Here is a 14,139-nt window from a genome sequence, read left to right on the forward strand (position 1 = left end):
TTTGGGGAGCCGATGGGAAGATGGCGGCCGGAAGCGGTGGCGGGCTGGGCGAGGCCTGCAGGCACCACGTGCAGCTGGCGGTCTGCGAGTCGCGCGCCACGTACCGGGAGGGGCGGCGGCCCCGAGCCGTGAAGGTGGGGCTGGGGTCGCCGGGCGCTGCCCCTGCCGGAGCCGCCGGCAGCCATTTCCCGGGGGCAGGGAAGTCGCCAGCCGCGCTCCCCGCCTCCTCTAGGCTGCGGCTGTGCCGCCGCCCCGTCCCCTTTTGCCAGAGTCTGTCCCCGTTCCGAGGGCTCTCCGGTTCTTCCTCGCTGCTCGGGCGGGCCGCAGGCAGCAGGAGGACGGGCTGGGGTTGGGTCTGCGCGGCCCGGCGGCTCCCACGTTATGTTTTCAAAACCGGTCGCTTAGAAATAGGGATCGCGCAAGTAGGGGAGCTGTGTGCGAGGTGTGAACCCAAAGGTTAAGGGCAGCGCAAGGAAACCTTCGGAGCTGAGTGGGGCCGATACTGTCCAGCATGCAGTGGGGTGGATGCAGCAGGGTTCGCGTCTGCAAGGCTGCTTCTGTCCCCCACAGCTCCTGGGGACACGAAGGGAGCAGCGTGCGTTGTGTGCCTCTCCTCTTGCAGAGTACGAGCTTCCACTGCAGCAGGAAAAAATGCTGGATTCGGGGGTTTTTTTGAGCCCTTGGCGTACAGTGTGCTGTAACGGCACCTTCTAGGGCCGAGTTGAGAGAAAGAGCAGGCAGGAGTAAGCTGCTGTTGCAAGAACAATTTATGTGGCCTATTTGCAGAGATTATCTTTCACGACAGTGGTTGGGGAGCTGGTTTCCTGAGTCTTTCTCTCTTTGTCCTGCATTATTTGTCTTTTTGAGAAAGAAGTGTAGCTCGTGTGGTATAAATGTTTGGGTTTTTAACAAAATAATAATGAATTTCCTTTGATCTTATCATTTAGCTTCCTGTTGTATGCAGTGAGCTTTTCCCTAGTCTGTGCTATGTGTCAGTCAATACACAAAGCAGAAAAGTCATTTGGCTGGGATTTTTTACCTGCTAGGGGAAGACCTTGTTTCTCTCAGTATCTTGTATCCGTCTTAAAAATGTATGCTCTTCGATGACTGTAGCAAGGAGGCAGCTTTGCATGCCCATCACCTACTGCAAGGAATCGTGGTACTCTTTTTATTTTACCCTCCCTGTGTCTTACCTGCATGGCTTCTCTGCCTGCAAACAAGAGAGGGTTTAGAATGTTCTTTTCTTTATTTTGACAGTGCCTTATACTAACTGGTTACTAGTCAGTCTTGTAAGGAATTGGCCAGGGACTTAACAGATTTTACTCAGTGAATGGCAGTCCTCTGACCTGGTGGAGTGAAATTATATTTGTGCCCTGCTTAAAGTAGGAAGCTTGAGTTCAGTTCATTCTCAGTGACAAAAAGGTCCCAGATAACTGTGTACTTACTGTTCCTACAAGAGTCTAGAGCCAAAATAGAAAGGGATTGTCACCATCCTGAGAGGACTCAAGGAAGAGCAGTGAGAAGACTTGTTACTTTTGCAGTAGAGCAAAAATGGAACGCTTTTAATACTCTTGTTTTTTTTTTCCTCTCTCCTCCAGGTATATACTATCAACTTGGAATCTCGTTATTTACTAATACAAGGAGTTCCTGCATTAGGCGTTATGAAGGAGCTAGTTGAACAATTTGCATTATATGGTGCCATTGAAGAGTATCATGCCCTAGATGAATACCCAGCAGAGCAATTTACTGAAGTTTATCTTATAAAATTCCAAAAACTGCAGTGTGCAAGGTATTGGACAAGGCAATATCTGCCTCTTGCTGTCTTAGTCTTTTATACCTTCTCTAGAATCTTAAGTGATTGTAAATAAAGAGTTGAAGTAAAATCCTCAGTTTTTCCAATACCATTTAATTCCCTTCAGGGTGGCCAAGAAAAAAATGGACGATCGAAGTTTCTTTGGTAGCTTGCTGCATGTGTGCTATGCTCCAGAATTTGAAACAGTCCAAGAAACTAGGGAGAAGCTGCAGGATAGAAGAAAGTATATAGCAAAAGCAATAAATCAAAGAGGTTTGTAGTTACATTTCCTATAGAATCTTAACTTTCCACTTCAGGGATGGGTGGGGTTTTGGTTAAAGGTGCCCATTAAAGACAATGCTTGGTATCTGACTGTTTTCATGCTGTGTTTTAAGTATGTCTGCAGCAGAACAGAGGCACCTTTCAGTATTTAGAGGGCTGTATCTTTTTCAAAGCAACTTAGCTTTTCGTTGAGACTAAAAGAATGCTTAAGATTTAATAATGATATATTTGCTTGTCTCTTTGTTTTCTTTTCAAAATGTTATCAGAAATTTCGAGCACTGGCAGAAAATTTGGGATTGTCTTTTTCATCTTGTTCCAGCTCAGTCATGCCCAAAGGGATAACTTGTAAGGAAGGTGACTATACCAGAAACTTCAACAGCAAATTTCTCCAGCCCAGATATCGGCACTGAAGGAATCATAGAATAGTTTGGGTTGGAAGGGACCTTAATGGGCAGGGACACATCCACTAGATCAGGCTGCCCAAGGCCCATCCAGTCTGGCCTTGAACACCTCCAGGGGTGGGGTATCCACAACTTCCTTGGGCAACCTGTGCCAGTGCCTCACCACCCTCGTTGTGAAGAAATTCCTCCTTATGTCTAGCCTAATCTTCCCCTCTCCAATTTATACCTATTGCTCCTAGTCCTATCACTACAAGCCTTTGTGAATAGTTCCTTCCTAGCTTTCTTGTAGCCCCGTCAGGTACTGGAATGCTAAGAATGGACTGGGTTTACAAAGGCTGCTGTACTGCAGAATTCCCAGGAATCACTGAAGGCTGGGCAAGCTGAGAAATAAGCAAACAGCCAAGCACAGGCTTCTCCTTTTTTTGTGCTTAGTTACCAATATCATTATTCATTGCATGAGGATATAGTGTTTAACATCAAAACACTTTTTTTTCAATGTTGCAAGACAGCCCATCTTTGAAACCATAACTGGAGATAAAAATGATTGCTTGCATCGTGTTCTCAAAACTGCGTTAATACTTCTACTCAGGCATTCCTGACAAACCAGCTGAGGGGCTAGCCTGAAAAACTTTTGTTTGAAAGTTGCAACTTTTGGGGGAAAAAAAGAAGCGCAGAAAGGAGGCTGGGAACACATTAGCACTGGTATTGTTTCTGTAATTGTATTAAATATTTTTTTCTCATGTGTTAGAACTCATTATGACATGAAATATTGAAGCTACTCTTTTTATTGTTTTAAAGATTGCTTTGTGTTAAAGAAAGTAGAGCGGTCTAAGAAGACCATCTCAAAGAACTCTGACTGTCTGTGGAGTACTCCGGTGTCATGTACAACTGGTAACTGGGATCCATCCTGCCTTACAAGTTCTTACAGCGTATCCCAAAATACAGGATATCCACCTGGGAATCAGAACCAGAGCCTGTGGACGTTTCCCCAGCATGACAACAATTGTGCTGAAATTTCTGGGTACTTTGGTCAAAGCACATCCCTACCTCTACGTGTACAGCCTGGAGGATGTACCCCACCAGCTTCCTTAACGCAGCAAAGAACAGTTCCAGTTGATAATGGAATTGATAGGTTTATGCCTCGTACAACTCATCTGCAAGAACGTAAGAGGAAGAGAGAAGAAGGTAACAAGTTTTCCCTCATTGGACCAAGTACAGGCAATACTGAAGTTATTATTGGTCCACAGCTACCGGAAATGCCTGAAGTGGATATGGATGATGATTCCTTGAATACTTCAGCTACATTAATTCGAAATAAACTGAAGGAGGTACGGGTTCTGAAAGTTCTGATATTTTCAATCATATATTATGTGCTCATTACCCATAAAAGCAGAGATTAAGGTAACTTAATTCAACATCTATTCAGTATTACCAGTTTATTTGTCACTTGAAGCTATCATTCTTACTATTTAACTCTTCCATAATGCATAATATTGCAGGCCATTCTGCTCCATACCTCTTACACTACACTTCAGAAAGTATAAACATCAGTGCAAAGCCCTAAATGATTTTTAGTAAATGACACTGGTTGGTTTGTTTTTTTTTTCCCATATGGGGAGGCATGGTAACTGCAGGTAGTCCTCCTGACTCTGTGTGGTACTAGTGTCTGGGTTCTGGTTGAAAGAGAGTAACAAATAATAAAGTCAGGTGTTCAATCTAATTTTGCCTCAGCACTTCTTATGGCATTAAAAGATGTACAGAACCACAAATTCTATGCTGGTTGAACACTCCTGATAGACCTTGCCATTTAAATTAAGATATGACAAAGCTCCCTTGGCTGTGACTAACTAGAATGATCTTAAAGACCTTATCTCCACTCAGTTTGATGAATTTCTAAAATATTCTTCTAACATGTTTTTTTTGCTTTCTCTTCCCTTCTTGAAATACCCGAGTTAAAAAAGCTTGCCAAATCTTACTTTGAAAACACCTCTGGTGGGGCGAAGGGTGATACTCAGTGTTACTTACCTGAAATCAGTTTGTGTGGCTAAAAACCAAAAATGGTATTGCTAAAACTTCTGTTTTCCAAGTTTCACCTCTTGTGTTTAATGCTGCCTTTGGTGCTCTTTTTCTTCCCCTTTTCTTCAGGAAAATTCAATACAAGTGTGATTATAGTAATGAATGATGTCCCTCCCAATACTCAAATGTTGGAGACATGGCCTTACTTGAAAACCAGCATAAAAAAAAGGAGTGGTTACAGTTACTAAGATTATTTTTTTTCCCTATTTAGGTAGCAGATTCTGTTTCAAGAACATCTGTGGAAAAGCCAGAGAGCAGCTCAGCCAAACCAGTTGTAAAGCAGAGAAGAAGAATATAGATACTGCTGGCAGCATCTTCCAACAGTCCTTTATTAAAGGATGTAGTTGAAAATACTTATTTTTTTTATGTCAAACATAAAACTATTTTATACTATAGTTCCAAGCAATTGCCTGTTAAAAATTGTATCAATTTGTTTCTTGGAATGAAGAAACCAATATAATATATTATTATTGCAGTCTTGTCCTGTGTACTTTGTACCATAATGTATCTCATAACTCATTGAAGAACTGTATTTAGGTAGAGCAATAGAAGTAAATTCTGTTTATTCAGTAGCTTTTACAGTAAAGGAATTCTGAAACTAAGTAATAATTTCAAGTTGCTCCTATTTGTACTATACTATGAAGAATGGTGAAGAAAGCCTCTTACAACAGTATTCCACTTGGAGTTACAGTTTACGAGTTTCCTGGAATGTTTTCTCCTCAAATGCCATACTGCTCTGTTTAAAAACAAGCAAACAAATGTAAGTTAATTTTCAATTAACTAAAGGATTTAAATTTAATCAGAGAAGATGCTGAACTGAAATGTGTAAGCAGTAACAATCCTAATACTTAGGATATCTCTTGCTCTTTAGCTTAGAAAAGGTAAATTCCCTAGCATTAATGATATCACCAAGATCCCAGTTCTAACTGAAGGTGAAATTCAAATTTGAACTACTCGGTGGTAACGTGTGACCAAGGAATGATCTGGCACAGAAGGCCCAGCTGCAGGATGAGTTAAACTGGAAGCAGGAATGCCAGGGACTGGCAGTGACTGGGGTGACTTAATGTAGTGACATTTCCCTTGCTGATGAGGTAGGAAATATCTGCAGTGTAGTAGTGTAACAGTCCTGGAGTGGGACTGCTCAGGGGCTACTTCTAGGTAGCAGAACAGGCACTGACGGGGGGTGAAGAGAATGCTGGGCTAAGGCACTTCATGCTGATGGTCCCAGAACTGGTGCTGGTGCAAGCACCTGTAAGGAATTGGCTTGTGGTGCGTCTTTGCAGGCTCCTTGTAGCATCACTTACGGTGATAGGACTCTGTCCTATACATTGCTTGCTATGTTTTTTACAAATATATCTAAAAACCAAGGAGCATTTAATTTGTGTCAAGGAGTACAATTAATATTCCCCAATGCAACCCCACTGGGAAAGCTAGTGAATGATGTCAAGCTCAGCCAAAATCTATCGTCTTTAGACTTTGCAGGGATGCATAAATGGTTCTCTTTTAAGAATGAAACCAGAGACCCAGTGAAAAGACAACAGTTGGGTAGGGTACAGAACAAAGGGCCAAATACCGTAAGCTAGAAACAAGACGAGTTTTCCATGATGATCAGCTTGAGCTGTGTACCTGCTTTATCACCGACAGCAAGTTATTTTTCTATGCTGATTGGTGAGCATAATTTTGCTAGAAAGCTTGTCAAAAGCTATTCACTAGCATAACAACCAGAGTATATAACTGGGTTTTCCCAATCTTTTTGAAGTCTTTTGACAGCCTGCCAGAAGTCTGACATTTTGGAAACAGCTGCTTTACAGCTGATGAGGTACAAAATAGTCTGCAATCATGGCTACAAGGCACGCTCTTCCTATCCTCCAACCTACCAGGTAGGTGAGCTAGCAGGAATTGTGGGGGAATGAAAACTTGCTATGTTTGCAGCAGTCTTGTAAAGCTTTTCTGCTTCTAGGAATCACTGCATCTATTCCAGAATTTTGTTTTTCCATCTCCATGAAGGCACAACTTTCAGTATTTAAAAATGGTACACAGTTCAAATAGGATCATGATTACTGGATTAGGAAAAAAATTATTATAGAGCAGAAATGCTCTCCGCAGTTGAACTTAACACTGAGGAAATGAGCATGCTCTAAACTGCCATCTTCAAAAAAAAAGAATTGATTTAGATGGATCACTAATAAAAAAAAAGCCCAGTTAGATGTAATTAAAACACAGCAGTGCCACACTGAGGTGAAGAACACTCTTAAGGTAATTTTTTTCAGAAAGTTACCAGCCTTTCCCAAAAAAGACTGTAAGTGAAGTGATGGCAGTGTTGCCAGCGACAGTGAAGAAGGAAAAATAGAAGTTTTATTCTTGCAAACCTTTCAGATAAACAATTTAAGAGAACAGTCTCATTTTCTTAGTCTGAGAGGGTGCCTGTTGAGGATCATTCATTATACTCATGACCCAGGACAGACGAATATCAAATAACAGTGTATTCTTATGCCCTCTGGTAGCAGTGTTTGCACAGGGCAACATTGCTGTGAAAGGTAGATACAAACTTGGCACATGCATATCTCATAACTGCAGTGTTTATCAGTTGATTTCAGCAGGCCCCATGTAGTGACAGTTAATACCATGATATTTACATCTCCTTAACAATAGTACAGAAAGTATTGCATTTTTGGGTTTTTGGGTTTTTTTTTTATTCAACTCAAGCTTGATGTACCTTTATGTCTGGCAAACATGGTCCAAAGGCTTCCAAGAGAAGATTTTCAACTCTGACTGCTTTTTCAAAGTCTGTAAAAGAAAGCCTGCCATCATGGTCATAGTCCTATAAAAGGAAGGGAACTCTTCAGCAAAGGATGATTACTTGTAGTAATTGTATATTTATTTAACAAGTGTTTTATTGACAGGGATGCTATTTTTAGTTTGATTGTGTGCAAAAATTATTTTACTTGGGCCATCAGTCTCTGCTCAGACACAATTTGTATCATTTGCCTCTATATAAGGCATAAAAGGTAAAGTAAGCTCAACTACCTCATATGGCTTTGTTAGCAGAATTCTGAAGAAGGCAAAACTTTAACATGGGAAGAGGCCGAGCTGAGAATTAGATGGACAATCTTAAGGACAGTTGCACTCAGATAAATTAAAAGCAGGAGAAAATATTAGGATATTTTGTATTTTATGGTGGGGTATTTTGTATTCTGCATATGTGTTTACACCACGAATGTACCTGCATCCTATTAATGAGACCGGAACTACTTTACCCTAGGGGTTTCTATAGCAGGCACAATTCTGCCCTGTCTTTTGCACATACAGCAATGCTGATGCCCACCCACTTCTTTCATACTGTTCTTTGTGTAGCAGGAATGTTCCTCTGGGTGGAAAAAGCATCCTTGTGTGTCTAGTATTTCTGCAATTGGAAAACCTGTTCTACTGACATGTCAGCTTAAAACACCAACAAATGCTATGGTGAGCATAAGCATTTCTTCAAACCATTTAAAATAAAGGCTTGTAATAAAGATACATGGGTGGATATGACTAGTGTTCAAGCCACAGGGCCAAATCAAAATTTTTGAAGATCAAGCCATGGAACCATCATAGCTGCTGAATGTGCAGGGAGCACAGGTTCTATCAGCCAGAAAAGCAGAGGTGAGGGGCCATGTAGACAGAGAGATTCCTAACAGGAAAGCCTACCACTGGATGCTTGAGACAAATGGAAGTGGCTGGGTAGGCTATACATTCTATACTCCTCAGCACAGGGGGAAGCAGTGTATGAGTGTATTCATTATAAATACTAAGTATGAAAACACTGTTATTGGACTGGAGGCATGCTTAGTCACAAAGCAGTTGTACCTACTGGCAGTTGCTCAAAGAGTAGTTTTTTCTTTGAGTGATGGACTCCACAAGTGCATTTTTGGATATCTAATAATTAGTTAGTTAATTATTTGCTGTGGGCAGCAATCAGCAATAACCTATTCGGACAACTGCCCAGAAGCCAACTCAGGTCTGGACATCCTTCTAACAAGTATCGGAGCTCTCAGAAGTTCTTATTTAACAGGATTATGTAAATGATTATTTTATACGTGTTCTTATCTATATGAAGACTTCATTATGTCTAAAGGATACTGCTTGCACTTGGAATGGCATAGCCCACTTATCAACTGCCAAGATGCGAGGGTGTACAAAAGAGGAGGGTTTGAAAAATAGAAAACAGAGGGTTAAATAAAAGGAGTTGGGATTCAAGACCTGGGTTTAAGTGAGATTTTTTTGAATGCCACCATGGGAGGGGAGGTTGTAGTCTCGATTTGATGAAAATTTTGAAACACAGTCCCCAGTTGATTTGGATATCCTAGATTGATAACGGTAAGACCAGTTTTACATTAATAACCTTGAGGTTACTGTACTAATAGAATATATATATTGGATAAAGGCATTTTATGGCAAATTGATAAAACAAAAATGTACTTAATAATAAAGCTACTGCGGGCACTAAACACTGAAATAAATGCAGATTATGCTTTTGAATTTCCCACTTTTGACTGGGCTTTTGTTTTGACTGGGTATGAACATGCATGTATGCACACATACAGATATTATTTTACATATATAATGTTTATAATATAAAGTTTATAATGCATTCACATACTAAACTAACAGTTTCATGTGAGGACAACTGGACTGGGACTCGTTAGATCTGGATTGTATTTCTGGCTTTCATTGGCAGTCTTGTTTATCTCAAGTATGTCATTAACTCTGTGGCTCAGAATCCCACCGTAGAGCAGTCACAGTATTTATTTACCTCATGGGAATGTTTTGAGGTTCAGTTAATGAATATTTGAAAGACACTCAAGTATCACAGTGATTAAGTACTTGCCATTAGCTTCATTACTATGTCTATCAAGTCTTTGGCTGCCTCATTTGGATCTTCTTCTGATGGGTGTTTGAGAAAGCTGTTTTTCAGCAACTGAAACATTTCCTCTCTTGAAATGTATCCATCCTGATTCAGGTCGTAAACCTCAAAACAGTCTGTTTTGAAAGATAAATCAATTTAAAGTTCATACAAACTACATCACACACCATTAAAGCTGTCATCTATAGACAGAAAATGTGAATTGTATGTTGTACAGCATAACTATTGAGCCACATTTACTGTATATAATACTCATATAAAATATGTCACGTTGATACATATACTAGTCAATTGTTGGCTATTTACCCTTCATAGTTAAAATCTGTTTCTGCTCAAATAAATCATCTTCATTTCACAGCAACCATCATAACTTGCAAATCTTAACTTCTCTAAAAGTGTCAGTTTAGAATATAAATTACATTCTGGTTTACAAGCCCAACCTCCCAGGGTGGGGATTGGCTGTCCATATCAAAAGGACTTTGCACCTACAAAACGCATCCTAGCTATTTCAGAAGCTAGGTTAGAAAAGTACAGGAAAAACAAAAATAAGCTGTACTATCATGGAAGAGAGAACTGAAGAATTCCATAATGCAAAGAGGAAATCTCTGTAATGGAGTATTTTATGTATGAATATCTGCCTAATTAATCTTCTAATTGTTTCTACCTCCCTGGAATGTGAAATCTATGACCACAATAAAATTTACTATCCTTAACAAAGCTTATTCAAACAAACAAACAAACAAAACTCTTCAGTTTTTGAACACAAGAAGGGTTTTTTTCCCTGACAAAGACTAAGCCTACAGTAAAAACCATACTGGAGTACACATAACGACAGACAACACTGTGTATCACTATGCACTGGTATTTGCTATAGTGCTTACAGCAGGGGCTGCCTATTTTACTGCTGGCAGTTGTACTGACATACTGAATTATATCCTTGGCCCCTATCCTAGTGCTGTGACATCCCAGGCCACTTTCCAGATGAATTTATATAGTGAATTAGGAAGGGCTGATGTTGCAATCTGGGAACTATGGAAACAACATGCTGTCATTCTCCTTTCTCTAACACAATTTTCCCCACACCTCCATTTTTTTTTTCTGTTTCTCAAAATTGTAGAGTTCTTGCTATATTTCTCCCATATCTTTCTCCATCATTATTGCGGAGGTACTCATGACCATCTTACGAAGAGACTAATTTTTTCCATTGTGCTTCCAAGCTGAAGATCTATTAGAACCAATGCAACTGCTGCTGTGTCCCCACTGTGCCAGTAAATGAATGTTGGCACAGGTCTTGGTTGGCTTGGCACTGTGTTATTTAGCCAAAATCACCCTTGAGCTGTATCTGTTTCTTTCGATTTTTCTGAGTGAATACAAAATCATATATTCTGTCAGACCTGTATACTAAGTTCAAATGCTAGTTTTTGTCAGTAACAAAATAAGGTGGCAGCTGTGATAACAGCAGTTTACATAGAAAAACTTCTCTCAGAGAAGCTGTTTCAGAACTGTTTCATTGTATTAAATAGAAGAAAAACTCTTCGATTACCAAATACTTTGTAAGAGTAACTTCTAAATTATATCAAAAGCAATGTGTAATTTAATATTCATGAATTCAATGATTACTACTAAATACTATCATACAGATGAACCTTACATTTAATTCTTTCTTCCAGCGTCCCCCGAAGAAATATTGACAAACCTTCCACCCATTCCATCACATTGATGCAGTTATCGTGGTCTCTGTCAAAAATGCAGAACACTGGGAAGTGTATTAGATACGTTTAAATTTATATAATAGGGTAACATAAACAAAAGACTATCTTCTTAAATTCAGTGAAAATATAAACCCATATTTTTTCTAACGATGTTTCCTCTGCTCTTGTCAAGGTGCAATTACCCTTCTTTAATCTTTCTAAGTTATAACAATTATGGGGATTTCAACCCTCAGTTTATTGATCTTCTACTCCAGGACCCTGCTGGGGCAAGACATTTCACTTTGTTGCTTTCCTGACTTAAACAACTACATTAAGTCTGCTTTCATGGAGATGTACACCAAACAAACCGATATCCCTTATACTAGTACATATTTGCACATAGAAGAGGATTTTAATTACAAGGTTTTGTCTCAGGAAATCTTGGAAAAAGTAATCCTAAAAACAATACAAAGAAAAATAACCTTCTCCTGTATGTACCAAAACCTGTTTTTTTTTCCTCCCTTCCCTGAAGTGAGAAACTTTCAATCTTGAAGCTTCACTAGTCATGTAGCCTGTAAAACAGTACTTCAAATCCAAGACACAATTCAAAGCACCAACTAACAATTATAATAGTTCATGTTTTACAAGGCTAATTAGCAAGTTGGCTACAGGAACACCTCTACGCACAAAGCCTAGAATTCTGGAACTGGAAAACAACAGGTTTACTTTTGCAAACTGAAACCAGCCCCCTTGTATGTAAGCATTTTGAAGAATGTGTCCCCCTATGGTGTTTTCCAAGTCACACTTACTTGTGGCATAAAAAGGCAACAAGTTTGGTTTGGTTTAATTTATGGCATTTAAGTACTCTCCTCTAGAAAATTGAACCAAGAGGTGGCTCTTGGCAGCCTGAGACTGAAAGGAACAACAGACTCATGCCTCCTCTAGACACCTGTACCTCAGAGATCATTCATGCAATTCTCACAGCAACTTCAAACGTGGCCCTTGTGTTGTGAATCCATGAAATCACTACATTTTCAAGGGGTTATTCAGTTCATCGCTCTTGCCTCCCTTCATTGCCTGCCTAGTCTCTTCAGTGCTGTTCACAGGATCTCTACTTCAGCAGTCGCCTGCCCTTTCCAGGATCCCCAAGCCTGAGACCGATCTGTCCACCAGTGGCAGTGACTGCAGCTCCCGGAGAAAAGGCAGAAGGGATACCGTGCTGCCAGCTTCTGTCATGACACTACAGTGACTGGAACAGAAAGTCACAGGATAGCACTACAGCTGCTTCTGGCTGGTCTCTCTCACATAAGAGGTTGAGCTATTCTGAAGTAAGGGATAATTTTTCTGTCTAAAGGAAAAAAAAAGATATCCTTTACTTAGCGGCTCCTGAGTGTAACTCTTCCTTTGCGGTTCTTGTAGGGATGAGATGGCATCTCACCAGGACAACAGCATAAAACTAAAATCTTCCATCCTTTCAGACCTGCTGACCTTACCTCGGTCCATGAGGATGTCATCTGTCATGCCAAAGGTGCAGTGCAGGGCGTCTCGGAACATGTTTTGGTCAAAGCCAACTGCAGTAGAGCGGCCGCTGGACTTGGCCACCAGCATGTCAAAGAGCTTGATCAGGCACTCCACTTCACTTCTGTTAACTGCCAGCCCAAACACAAGGGAACATGGTTTGGAACTTCAGTGAGACTCACTTCTTGTGAGACCTCATCTGGAGTATTGTGTCCATTTCTGGAATCCTCCACATAAGAAGGATATGGAGCTGTTAGAACGGGTCCAGAGGAGGGCTACAAAGATGATCAGTGCGCTGGAGCACCTTCCCTATGAGAACAGGCTGAGAGAGTTGGGGTTGTTCAACCTGAAGAGGAGAAGGCTCCGAGGAGACCTTCTAGTACCTGAAGGGGCTACAGGAAAGTTGGGGAGGGACTGTTTATGAAGATTTGTAGCAATAGGGTGAGGGCCAATATATATAAACTGGAGAGGGGCAGATTTAGCCTAGACATAAGGAGGAATTTCTTCACCACGAGGGTGGTGAGGCCCTGGCACAGGTTGCCCAGGGAAGCTGTGGCTGCCCCATCCCCGGAGGTGTTCGAGGCCAGGTTGGATGGGGCCTTGGGCAGCCTGGTCTGATGGGAGGTGTCCCTGCCCATGGCAGGGGGGTGGAACTGCATGACCTCTGGGGTCCCTACCAACCCAAACTAGTCTATGATTCACGATGAAGCAGCCGGGCAGGCCAAGGGTGGCTACAGGGCCCGCCCGCCTCGCCCCCGCGGTGCCCGGAGATCCCGTCCCGCCGCCGGCCCCACCGCGCTGCTCCCCCCCGGGGGGCGCCCAGGGCCGGGCTCCCGCCGCCCCCCGGCTCACAGTGCTTGGCGGATCGGCCCAGCGCGTCCGCCAGCTGCTGCAGCCGCCTCTGGCTCATGGCTGCGGCGCCGCCGCTCCCCGGGCAACGCGAAGGGCAGGGCGGGGCAGCGCGGAGCCCCCGGCCGGGGAGCCGTTAGCCCCGCGAGGGGCCGCAGCGTCTGACAAAAACAGTCGGGGAAAAAAACCAACTGAACTTCAAACCTCTAAAATCCGTTTCAGGCAGGAAGAGCTAAAAATGAAACGTTATAGACGGGCTGAGAGAGTTGGGGTTGTTCAGCCTGGGGAAGAGAAGGCTCCGAGGAGACCTTATAGCGACCTTCCAGGACCTGAAGGGGCTGCAGGAAAGCTGGGGAGGAACTGTTCACAACGGCTTGTGGTGATAGGACGAGGGGGAACGGGTATGAACTGGAGAGGGGAAGATTGAGGCTAGACATAAGAAGAATTTCTTCACCATGAGAGTGGTGAGGCTCTGGCACATGCTGCCCAGGGAAGCTGTGGCTGCCCCATCCCCGGAGGTGTTCAAGGCTAAGTTGGATGACACTTCGAGCAGCCTGATCGAGTGGAAGGGGTTGGAACCGGATGATCTTTATGGTTCCTTCTAACCCAAACCATTCTATGCACACT

At 42.1% G+C, this 14,139-nt stretch overlaps 2 protein-coding genes across 4 annotated transcripts; one reads left to right on the forward strand and one right to left on the reverse strand.

The window, feature by feature from the left end:
* Positions 1–11: 11 nt before the first annotated feature.
* RBM48 (RNA binding motif protein 48) lies at positions 12–5,020 on the forward strand. The gene is made up of 5 exons (XM_069859627.1): positions 12–134; positions 1,599–1,789; positions 1,920–2,065; positions 3,274–3,803; positions 4,763–5,020. Exons 1-5 carry the CDS (start codon positions 21–23, stop codon positions 4,847–4,849), a joined length of 1,068 nt encoding a protein of 355 aa, XP_069715728.1. The 5' UTR covers positions 12–20; the 3' UTR covers positions 4,850–5,020.
* A 28-nt stretch (positions 5,021–5,048) lies between these two features.
* Positions 5,049–13,916, reverse strand: CLXN (calaxin). Of its 3 annotated transcripts, none has more exons than XM_069859630.1 (6): positions 13,516–13,629; positions 12,639–12,794; positions 11,106–11,210; positions 9,419–9,570; positions 7,268–7,338; positions 5,049–5,287 (listed from the first exon to the last, which is right to left on the reverse strand). In XM_069859630.1, the coding sequence occupies exons 1-5, from the start codon at positions 13,571–13,573 to the stop codon at positions 7,270–7,272; spliced, it is 540 nt and encodes a 179-aa protein (XP_069715731.1). In that variant the 5' UTR covers positions 13,574–13,629; the 3' UTR covers positions 5,049–5,287; positions 7,268–7,269. The 3 variants fall into 3 exon arrangements, with proteins under 3 accessions (XP_069715731.1, XP_069715733.1, XP_069715730.1); XM_069859632.1 differs by lacking the exon at positions 13,516–13,629 and adding an exon at positions 13,717–13,916 and having other exon boundaries at positions 5,055–5,287; positions 7,268–7,372; XM_069859629.1 differs by having other exon boundaries at positions 5,062–5,287; positions 7,268–7,372.
* Between the last annotated feature and the right edge of the window lie 223 nt (positions 13,917–14,139).

Source organism: Phaenicophaeus curvirostris, chromosome 6 (genome assembly GCF_032191515.1).
Source record: "Phaenicophaeus curvirostris isolate KB17595 chromosome 6, BPBGC_Pcur_1.0, whole genome shotgun sequence".
Classification (NCBI taxonomy): Eukaryota; Metazoa; Chordata; class Aves; order Cuculiformes; family Cuculidae; genus Phaenicophaeus; species Phaenicophaeus curvirostris.

What these genes read in the sequence shown, in the direction of transcription:
- CLXN (XM_069859629.1), bottom strand. Translation starts at nt 13,573, where the DNA reads ATGAGCCAGAGGCGGCTGCAGCAGCTGGCGGACGCGCTGGGCCGATCC. An exon ending in TGACATCCTCATGGACCGAG is followed by an intron (nt 11,211 to 12,638) that starts GTAAGGTCAGCA and finishes TACACTTCCCAG; the next exon opens with TGTTCTGCATTTTTGACAGA. An exon ending in GCTGGAAGAAAGAATTAAAT is followed by an intron (nt 9,571 to 11,105) that starts GTAAGGTTCATC and finishes CTTTCAAAACAG; the next exon opens with ACTGTTTTGAGGTTTACGAC.
- RBM48 (XM_069859627.1), top strand. Translation starts at nt 21, where the DNA reads ATGGCGGCCGGAAGCGGTGGCGGGCTGGGCGAGGCCTGCAGGCACCAC. An exon ending in CAAAAACTGCAGTGTGCAAG is followed by an intron (nt 1,790 to 1,919) that starts GTATTGGACAAG and finishes AATTCCCTTCAG; the next exon opens with GGTGGCCAAGAAAAAAATGG. An exon ending in TTCGAAATAAACTGAAGGAG is followed by an intron (nt 3,804 to 4,762) that starts GTACGGGTTCTG and finishes TTCCCTATTTAG; the next exon opens with GTAGCAGATTCTGTTTCAAG.